This window comes from Berghia stephanieae, chromosome 1 (genome assembly GCF_034508935.2).
Source record: "Berghia stephanieae isolate SIO BIC M18660-M18661 chromosome 1, UCSD_Bste_1.3, whole genome shotgun sequence".
Taxonomy (NCBI): domain Eukaryota; kingdom Metazoa; phylum Mollusca; class Gastropoda; order Nudibranchia; family Aeolidiidae; genus Berghia; species Berghia stephanieae.
Window position 1 is genome coordinate 87,942,552 of NC_088360.1, and position 10,910 is coordinate 87,953,461.

General features: G+C 33.1%; 1 protein-coding gene across 1 annotated transcript; it reads right to left on the reverse strand.

Annotated features, from left to right (window-relative positions):
- Nucleotides 1-10,714, reverse strand: LOC144960624 (protein cornichon homolog 4-like). Its single transcript, XM_078893853.1, has 5 exons — nt 10,521-10,714; nt 7,621-7,689; nt 7,078-7,190; nt 6,509-6,649; nt 1-5,479 (listed from the first exon to the last, which is right to left on the reverse strand). Exons 1-5 carry the CDS (start codon nt 10,593-10,595, stop codon nt 5,449-5,451), a joined length of 429 nt encoding a protein of 142 aa, XP_078749979.1. The 5' UTR covers nt 10,596-10,714; the 3' UTR covers nt 1-5,448.
- Nucleotides 10,715-10,910: the final 196 nt, after the last annotated feature.

Consider the following 10,910-nt stretch of genomic DNA (forward strand, 5'->3'; position numbering starts at 1 on the left):
GGGGAGCTGTTTCTATGTTGGATGAAAAAAAAAGTTTTCTCCTGAGATACTTTATTTAACTTTATTTAGTTTTATTTAACTCATAAATTGCACATTTTCTTGTAAGTCGCCCCCCCCCCCCCACCCCATCAACAAAATACTTCATTATACCATTGATCTTGGTTGGAGTGTTACATTTTTTTTAAAGCCAACTTATTTAAAAAGAATATTTTGCTGATTTTACTCCACTTTTTTTTATCATAAAGAAGTTCGTTCGTTTGGTTGTTTTTAAGGGTTTTACGGCGCTTACGACACATTTAGGTCATTTCAGCACCAGTAAAAAGGAAGAAAATGGAATAGTTAAACGATTATAGATTTACATTTAACGCAGCCAAGAAAAAGTATGACAAAGGGGAATGGTATAAATAGGGAACAGATTGCACATTCCAATAGCATACCGTCATTGTACTTAGTTTGAGATCACCTTAAAGCCTCATCCAGACATAAGCACAGGATCCCAATAAGAGGAACACACTCAAATGTGTACATTATACATTCAAAACAACATATATAACAATACATGAGAGAGAGGTGATTTAAAAAGAAAAAAATATCATCTCCAAAAACTATAACTAGACATTTGACTGTTTCCCTCACAGTCAAGGACTCCGGCCAAGGCTAGGACAAAACCAAGTAATCCCATTCTAGACAAAGATAGAAAGCAACTCAGAAAACAAATATAAGGGGATAGAAGACACAGGGTGACCTCCTGCCCACCATGGGAGGTCATAGACTCATTTGTTGTTAAAAACCATGAAAACTTATTAATGTTTTTAGGAGTTAAGTGGCACATGATCATATCAACATTGAGAAAATAATAAGAGGTGGGTTTGTTCTAACAAATTACAAAACAGAAGAAGATCCAAGGAGAACTGTATATGTGTGTCTTGTCTATAACTCCCCAAAAAAAGTCCCAACCAAATTCACCCATAGGATTTCCTTCAAAAGGGATCTGTATATCCAAACAATAGCTCTCAAAATATAATTCACAAGGGAGAGAAAAACAAATCCTCCAGATAATTACTGTCTCTCTCTATCAAAGAATTGTTAACCAAGGGTTAGCCAAAACCAAACAACTATTCTCCTCAGTCTAGGGGAAAGGAAGAAACTGTGCGAAAAGGGACACAATAGAAAGCTCAATTTTTTATTTGTTTGGGTTTTTTTGGGTTTTTTTTTGTTGTAATTTTTGTGTGTGTATGCGTGTGCGCTTGCAAAACACTCAGGTTACTTCAGCACACACCAGAAAAAAAGGCCATGACGGATTAGCCATAGGATTATATATTAGAGTTAAGATGCACTTTAAAGCAACCACAAAAAAAAAAAAAAAAAAACAAATAAGAAAAGTAGAAATAGAGACCAGGAGCAGAATTGAGGACAATCTATCCATGCGTCTAACCTCAGACCACCTTAAAGTAGCACCCAGCCCAATACCCCCCTACCCCCCTTGCAAAAACGACTCAGTCAAATACTTACCAAATATATATGTAATATTGAAATAATTTATCTAACAAAACGATACACACACACACACACACACAGAGAGAGAGAGAGAGAGAGAGAGAGAGAAGAGAGAGAGAGAGAGATGGTTAAAAAAAAACACAATATCTCTTTTGAATAAAAATAAATCCATCCATTTCCCTCTCTGCAAAAGACTAGACAGGGCCCAGGTGAAACCAAATATTCTCAATCCAGAAAAAGGACACAAAACCACATGGAAAGGACAAGGTCGCCAAAGGAGATAGCATGGGTGTGGACAGATCAAGGGTTTTACAGCGCTTGCGACACATTTAGGTCATTTGAGCGGCAGTAAAAAGGAAGAAAATGGGATAGTCAAAAAACTTATAGATTCACAATTGAAATCACACAAGAAAAAGTAAACAAAGGGGAATGGTTTAAATAGGGAACAGATGTAGATTCAAGAGCACACTATCAGTGTATTTAGTCTAGAGATCTTTAAAAGTCTCATCCTGACACAAGCACATGTCTGCACTGAGAGGATTACACTCAAATGTTTACAAATCATTTATATAAAAATAAAAGTAATACAGTACAGTGCATAACAGAGAAATGATTTACAAGACAAAAAAATATTATCTCCAAAACTAACACTACACATTTGACTGTTTCCCTCTCAGCCAAGGGCTTCAGCAAGGGAAAGGATAAAACCAAGTAAACTCATTAAGATAAAAAGCAATTGGAAAACAGATATAGGGGTATAGAAGACACAATAAGCGATCTCCCTGCCGCCCGTTTTGGGAGGAAGGAAACCCCCCTTTGGACAGATTGTAGAACCAACCGGTCCATGAGGTCAACTTCCCCCAGCCCCCTGGGGAATTCCATTCAATGAATATATTTATGAGACTAATTACAAAATCTTTATATTGTGAAATTTACATAAAAATACAGAATAAAAGATGATTAAAGAAAAATCATTTCACATTAATGTAAGTTAAAGTAGATTCTCCTTTTTTATGAAAAAGTACAAATATAATTTGTCAATATAAATTAAGCTCTTTTAATAGCTTTATACAAAAACATACAGGTAAAAAAATATTTGAAAATCTCAGTATTTAGAAGCTCTTATGCACTTATGCCATGCTATCAATAATAAACAGGACGAATTTTTTTCTTGATATGTAAAACAAAATTTTGATTATGACTGCAACACAAATTGAGAGAGAGAAAAAATGTATAATCTACACTCCAGAACGGTTTCCTCAAACTCCTCGGGACATTCAAAAATGTTTGAGGTACAATGTACATTGCCATGAGGTTTGATGGGGAAAGGGGTCAGTGGTATGGTCTTTGCTTTGTATCTGAAAGATACAGAGTTTGAATATCCACCGTGTAATGTGGCCGTCAACAAGCAATCTCTCCCTAGCTCACTTACAGTCCTGTGCTGCGGAGGATACCTGGGTTATTCCAGACTTCCATTTGAATAAACCCTAAGACAAATTTCCGCATAAGTGAATAAGGGGAACTTTATTACCGCCATAGCCAACCATAAGCACATCATGGCACTTGGCATTGTAATTGGAACTAATGCGAAGTGATAAGAATAAGCAGAGGTATCTTTTATGCGAAAATCGATGGAGTGTGTGAGTAGGTAATCCAACTAAAATTTCATTATACAAATAGCAAAAATTAAATTACAAAGCTTTTTTCACGAATAATTTTAAATTCAAGAGAAAGAGAGACTGTTCAAAAAGACCTAATTTTTGGTGATTTGTGAAGAATCATTCACCTTTTAACAGCAGCAGTTTGGGATACCTAGTTTGAGTGGCTGTGTGCGTCTCCGGTGTATTATACTGCACCCACACAAACAGGTGGTGTAGATAGATACACACGGTACACACATTAGTAACTGTCAATATCACAGTAAGTCATCAATGGTCAAAATCAAAAGGCAAATTTTAAAAACAACAACTTTAATTAATAATTTTTTTATGTTGGCTGGGTCAAATTAAGTTCGAGGAAACTGTGTTCTAGGTAAAAATTTGTTTGTGGAAGGAATGGAATGATAACAGAATGAGGAAAAAAATTTGGGGCATTCGAATGAGGTCGAGGAAACCATGGTCAAGGAAACTGTGCTGGAGTGTATAGTATGAATTGTAAATAACAAAATCAACTACTGAGGGGGAAAATCAAACAAAAAACATGTAATCAAACTTAAAATAAAGCATTACAGAAAAAAGGATTTGATTATTTGATCAGTTAAATGTATTATCTCTGGAATTCTATAAAGGTACAAAATTATACCAAAAAGAACAACAAAAAACAATGATTGAAAAACATTGCTGTTTCAAGAGAAAAGAACAGCTGTTTTTGATGAAAATACTGATACTGTTGTTTTAATTAATCACATCATTCATATACAATCAGTTGAGTTTTAAAAGCGTTAATAACAGATTCACAAATAGCTTGAGCATTTGACATTTTTTTAATACAAAAAATGAATTAATATCTGACAGAGTATAATCATTGAGCATGAGGATACAGTATAACGATTTTTTTTATTTAATAATAATCTTTTTTTTTTTTTAATTTAAAAACAAAAAATCCGACAAAAGGGTAGAAGATTGGATAGATTATGGATTTAGAGTTTATACCCAGAACAACGGAGACTATTCCAAACAGAGGAAAGAAGGAGATGCTAAAGCAATCTATCCATTTTGTTACATAATAGTGTTGATATATTTTCTTCATGTTTACAAATAGTAGTCAAAATAACAATTGCATCTAATATTCGCATTTTAGTATTATGGCTTATAAAATGTTAAATCTTTTACATAAAAATCTAAAATGTGAGTATGAAACAGTGGCAGAAAAAGCAGGAAAGAAAAATACAAGAAAAAAAAACATCCCAAAAATTCAACCTGCCTCAACAGGATGATTTTTTGGTGATGTTGTTTTTTTTTCTTGTATTTTTCTTACTTGCATTGTTTGGCACACACTTTTTGAGATCTTTATCTTACACCAGTCCTGCTCCTTCATATTTCACTTTGATAAATCTTTATGGCCTTGCTCAACTGGTAGCAGATTCAGAGATGGGTCAATGAATACTGTGTCATTAATATTTTTGTAAAATCTCATAGCACCTTTCTTTGTAAATAGAAAACAAACACAGAAGGATTTCAGATAAATTTGTTACTTAATTTTAGTCTGTACTATTGATTAATAACAATACAATGGTATAGATATTTATGAGAATCAAAGTCAAAGTTAAACTCACCAATGACGAGAGAAAAAGATTTCAATCACAACTCACTTTTCGTGCCAATATTTAATTTATGATCCATCTTCTTTGATAATCAAACAGTTCCAAGAAACTTTTTTTAATTCTTATGATATCAAACTAAAGGCCTTCTTCATCAAACTTTCAAGAGCAATCAGATTGAGTGATAAAGAAATGGCACCTTCAGTCACAGAGACTCAGCAGATCAACTACCCTAGCCCACCAGATTCACCAGAATTAGTCTTTCCAAACCTCCCCCATCCCTCATTTTGATCTTTAGAAAAAAACTTTTAAAAAACACCTACATTTCAAGGAATGAAAAAGAAAAGAAAAAATGAAAACCTTTCCATTGAAGGATTATTTATTGAAATGATTCTCTGTGATACTTTTCACTTTCAAAATATCAAAATGATTATTATGATTCCATTTTTTTTCTCTTTCTATCTTAGCAACTTAAGTTGACATTATGGGGATAAAAGAATGCAAGCAATGGCAATAGGAAAATTACACTCAACATCTAAAGACAACAAATTCAACAATATAATGTTCATTCCATTTGCAAACAACAATTTTGTTTGGCTTGGAGCTAACCACCAACATAAAACATTCTTCCCATATTAAATAATAATTTATAATCACAATTCATACAACTCTATACATCGTCAGAATTAGCTTTAATAACCTTTCACCAGGGAATATATCATCCTGAAAAAAAAAATCAGTAATAGCGGTTAGTATGTGTGTAATATTTGTTAAAATGTTTTTAAAAAATACCCATGTCTAAAGAAAATAAAACAAATTTAAAATATCTTATCTGTTTCTATATCAGTAAAAAAGACCTATAGTGTTTTAACTATAATGCCGATGTAATACAACATATTTCCTTTGCTTGTTTACCAGAAGAAGGCCATGTACTTTGTTTTGTAACTTTTATAAGAGTCATGTTTACTCCCTTTATTTTACTATACATTACATAGGTTAAATAGGTAAGATTTTATTTTGTTTCAATAAATAATTATAAATTTGATCATGTGAACTTGATACAACAGTTTCTTTAGTAAATTAGTTTGATTGAAAAAAAAAAACCCCAACAGAATCATCAATGATTTGTTTGACCCCTTGACCCCTTTTGCTGACAGAGAAAACTGCTAAACTTGTTTAGAAATAGTACATTAGTAAAAATGAAAGGATAGGATATATATATATATATATATATATATATATATATATATATATATATATATATATATATATATAATATATATATATATATATATATATATATAATATATATATATATATATATATATATATATATATATATTTCTTTTGAAAAAAAAAATCCATAAAATTGAAGAAGAGAAAACTTTATGTAGATTGATAACCCAAGTTATGTCTTATGCCACAATGCCTTTTCTTGAAAGAAAATCACAATACACTGAGCAAAGTCAATAAATGAATGAGTGGCAATTATTGCAAACTCTGACATAATTTTATTAAATAAGACACGTTACAAATAGCATCATGCTCAACTCAGAGTGACTTTTGATGATAGATATTGTAAGTGCTAGCACAAACATGATACCTGACAGGTGTGCTGTGCTGTTTAAAAAATGGAAACTAGGCTTGTATTTCAGATGACACAATAATAAAGCAATTTTAAGTCAGAAAAAAAATATATATAAATATAAATAAAACAATTGTTGGAAGATTTCAAAATAATTATCAACTCACCAATAGAGGAAGACGAAAATGAATATCAAATGAAAGCCAAGCCGGGCTAGACCCTCCCTCATGTATATTTTCAAATGCTTTTGATTATGAATCTCAGTTGGGTCAAACAAGCCTATGTTTCCTGATGGTTTGGTGACCACCCTATGAAAGAGATTAAAAGGCCAGTGAATTATGGGATGGAAGATATTTAGGAAAAAAATATAACAAAAACATGCATACAAACAAATAAACAAAAAACTAAAGAGAAAAAATTAATGAAACAACAAACTGTGCATTCTCAAACATATTTTCAGTGGAGATGGAAGGAGAGGGAAGGTGTACATGTAAGCGCGCAAGAGAGAGAGAGAGAAAGAGAGAGAGAGAGACAGAGAGAAGGGGAGAGACAGAGAGAAAGATAGATAGATAGAGAGAGAGAGAGAGAGAGAGAGAGAGAGAGAGAGAGAGAGAGAGAGAGAGAGAGAGAGAGAGAGAGAGAGAGAGAGAGAAAAAGAGAGAGAGAGAGAGAGAGAGAGAGAGAGAGAGAGAGAGAGATTTTAATATAAATAAAACTTGAAATTCAGGATACTTACTTGTAAGTCAGCCATGCTCCAAGAGGAGCATATATAAGGAATATAATCCAGTGCCCAAACAGTAGCAGGAAAATTGCTATGGCATCATGGCAAATGATTTCCGGTAACACCCACTGAAAATAGTAAGGAATGATACCTATTACAGTAAAATTGCGAGACTTCATATTTACAAATTGGCAGAGAGTTAACGTAAATATGGCTCAACCAATCATTTTGCATGACAATAGAAATAAACACAAGTAAAGTGATTTGTTTATCAATATATTTTATCATTTAATTTTTACATTAAATATCTACAATATGAACTTCTCTTGTAATATACAAAACAAAGAATGAATAAATATCTCCAGACATAACAGATCCATAGTTGTACATAAGCTGTGCTGATTTATTAACTGATCTAATTACCCCAACAGTTGCAGTCAATGCGTTGAGTCAGTAAGTCAAACTTTGTAACTTCTAGACATAATCATTTATGATGTATAAAAAATAAAATCCATATGAACTCATCTAATGTATCTTACAAAGCAACAAAGTACTTACAAAGTTTAGTTTTTCACAACATGCCCTGGCATTCAAGTAATCACATTCCAGATCAGATAATGTGATAACCTAAAACAATGGTTAAGGAACTGTAAATTCCAAAAGATACAATTTTTAAAAAGACAAAAATGGGTTTGCATATAGAAAATGGGGTTATGACAAATAAATCTTTTTAAAAATTTAGAGATTAGCACCACAACATTAGCAGGATTATTTTTTTTCCAAGTGGTAAAAGAATAGATTAAGTAGATTATTTGTTCTAGTTTTTTAAAGCTTTTGAAAATCTATTCAATCCATTCATGGGGCAGACCCCCATTAATTTTTTCTTATTCCACCCAGAAAAAAAATAAATTAAAAATAAGTTTTATAGTTTTTCAAATAACTTAATACAGTGGTCACTGTTTTTAGCACAGTCAGTGGAAATCAAGTAGAGAATGCTTGAAGCCAGGCGGTGTGTATATAGGAGATTTTAAACTTTTTTGCCACTACCCACACTCCGCCCCCTTTCCTCTGTACTTTGGAAGGTAGCTGTGCTACTGTTGTTATTATTACTCAAATACATCAATCTATTAAGTTTAATAAAAGTTGGGTTATACTAAAATTAAATTAATGTTAACTTTGAAAAAAATTATTTTACTTTATTGTTCCCACCTTTGAGTGAAATGCTTAAAAAAAATAAAATAATCAATCAATTCGGTGTTGAATTACCATTTGTCATCGTCGCTAACCTAAATAAAACCATTATTTTATTATTATATCCCAAGGATGATACAAAAACTTTGTAAAAACTTTTAATTACTCACATCATTATAAGTAAAAGTATGAGATTAGAGCTTTGTTGGATAAAATGGTTAACATTTGGAAAATACCTCAACATGGCCATCAGTCTGTGATGGGTATCAATAATCTTATTGAAGCATGGTCTTTTCTTTTTCAATGCTTGATCAAATAATACCAAGTTTATCCCTATAGGAACCCTCTTCACTCGAAGAAATTTATGCTAATCGTCAGAATAAGACAACAATTCAAGTAAAATATTTTAAGAGCCAACTTTTAAAAATGTTCTTTACTTCTTTTTTTTTTTTTGATGACAGTGACAGGTAATAAAGGAAAAGGCTATTCGGACCCGAGTCTGAATTGCTTCCCGTGGCAATTCGGACCCGGGTCTGAATTGCTTCCCGTGGCAATTCGGACCAGAGTCTGAATTGCTTCCCGTGGCGATTCGGACTCTAGTCTAAACTACATAGAACTCCGTGGCTAACCAGGGTCGAGTCTGAATAACTCCATAGCTCTTCGATTCGGAATACTGCAATGCAATGCGCCCGAATGATGAACTTATCATTAGTATCTATTTTTATATAGAAATAAAACAGCATATTTTTTTTAATTAAAAAAGAATTAAGATACTGCCTTTTGTCAAAGCCCGACCTCTACTGCCTTTTAAATAAAACGTTCAATGCCCAAAGTCATATTATTCTCCTTTCTCTGCACTTTTCGCAGCCGCAAATAGCAAAATATATAATGTAGACATGTCATGCATGTATCTTTTGCAACACGCTCATGGCAAATCAAATAAATCTTCTAATCATTACACACAGACACTCTTTTTTCTATGCGAGGGCAAATTGATTGTTAACGTTAATAATAGCGACTAAGAATTGTAATCTCCCAAAGACCACGAATATTTAGATCTATGTTTTGTTTTTTAAGGCGCTTGCAACACATTTAGGTCATATCAGCGCCAGGAAAAATGGAGACATTGGAGTTCTAGAATTACAATTAAAAAGTACCCAAGCAAAAGTAAGACAAAGGGGAATAATAGATACCGCTTTTGAAGGTATATCTAGTCATCTTCGGGAGTTCTAAACCGTGACTTGCTCGCTCACTCGCCCTCCTACGGACTGACAACTGACAACTGAGAACGAGCAGCTTCCACCCACCTTACCACGCTTCACTTTCGAGCCAGCTTCCACTTCCGACACTTCCTGTGATTGCGCAGGCGCATTGTGTCAGGAGTCCGAATTGCCACGGGAAGCAATTCAGACTCGGGTCCGAATTGCCACTTCGGGTAATAAATGGCATGATATATGTGACCGATCAACTTAATAGCTGTATTATGTCCAAGTGAATATATATGATTTTAAAATATATCGTCACCAATTCTACCACGAGTACTAGCACGTCTGTTATTGTTTAATTTTATTTCCTTTTCAGTTGAAATTCCTTTCTTTAGTTTTAGTCTTTATTTTGGATGGTAGTTGAGGCTGCTGTTGTAATTATTACTTGATAAATCAACCTATTAAGTTTGTTTTTTTTAAAGCAAGTAGGTTAACTTAAAAGGAACATATTTCTTTTTTTTTTTAGTCTTCATTTTTAAAATCGTTCATGAAACCACGAAAATAAACTTTCAGATCCTCCCTCCTTTGTGTTCCACCATCTAAACAAGCAAATATTTTTGGTGTCTACTTGCATGGTGTGGATGGCACACTGAACTGTCACCGTGTCGTGGTTTAATCAACTGACGGGTTTAGCTGGGTATGTAACAAAAAAATAGCTGCAAAGCAGTTCATAGACTATTTGAATACATTAAATTAGAAGATAATATCGCACCTTTTCAGGATATATATATGTTAGAGTTAGAGTCTATCTAGACAATGTTAATGTGTAATGTAAAGTGATACAAAATACTGTTGTATCTCAATTTCTCCGTCATAAAGTCCAGACGCTTAGAAAGGAAAAACTGTTCGTGACTGACTTCTCCTTTTGTAAGATTCTTTATCTTGTATAATTGTGAATTTGTACGACAAAGCAGTATTACACCAGTTTGACTTAACTTTAACCAAATAAAATTGACTTCTCAAATGAAAATTATCTGGCTTCTGTCTGTGCTGAAAGGATACAAAATAAACAGCAATAAATAGAAGAGTCCCCTCGCCTAAGAGCGAAAATATAAAGAGTAAACCATCTGGACCCATCCTGGTATTTGTAGAACAACCAATTAAGGTTCTAGACAAGTCTTGTTTGTAGAAGACTGAAGAGGAGAGAAGACGACGACTACGACGGCCTTGTTTCGGAGTTCGTTTAATTTATTTCTATTCAGAAAGTTTATCAAAGGTCTTTACTGCTTGGACTGAAAACAGGGTTGCCAGATTATTTTTCAACAAAATGCCAGTGGAAGACTCAAAAAATGCCAAAACACTCCAAAAAATGCCAAAGTCTGTTGACTCCCATCCCCACTAAGAAAACTACTCACTTTTGATAGACAATTTACTATCATATCCTGGTGGCTT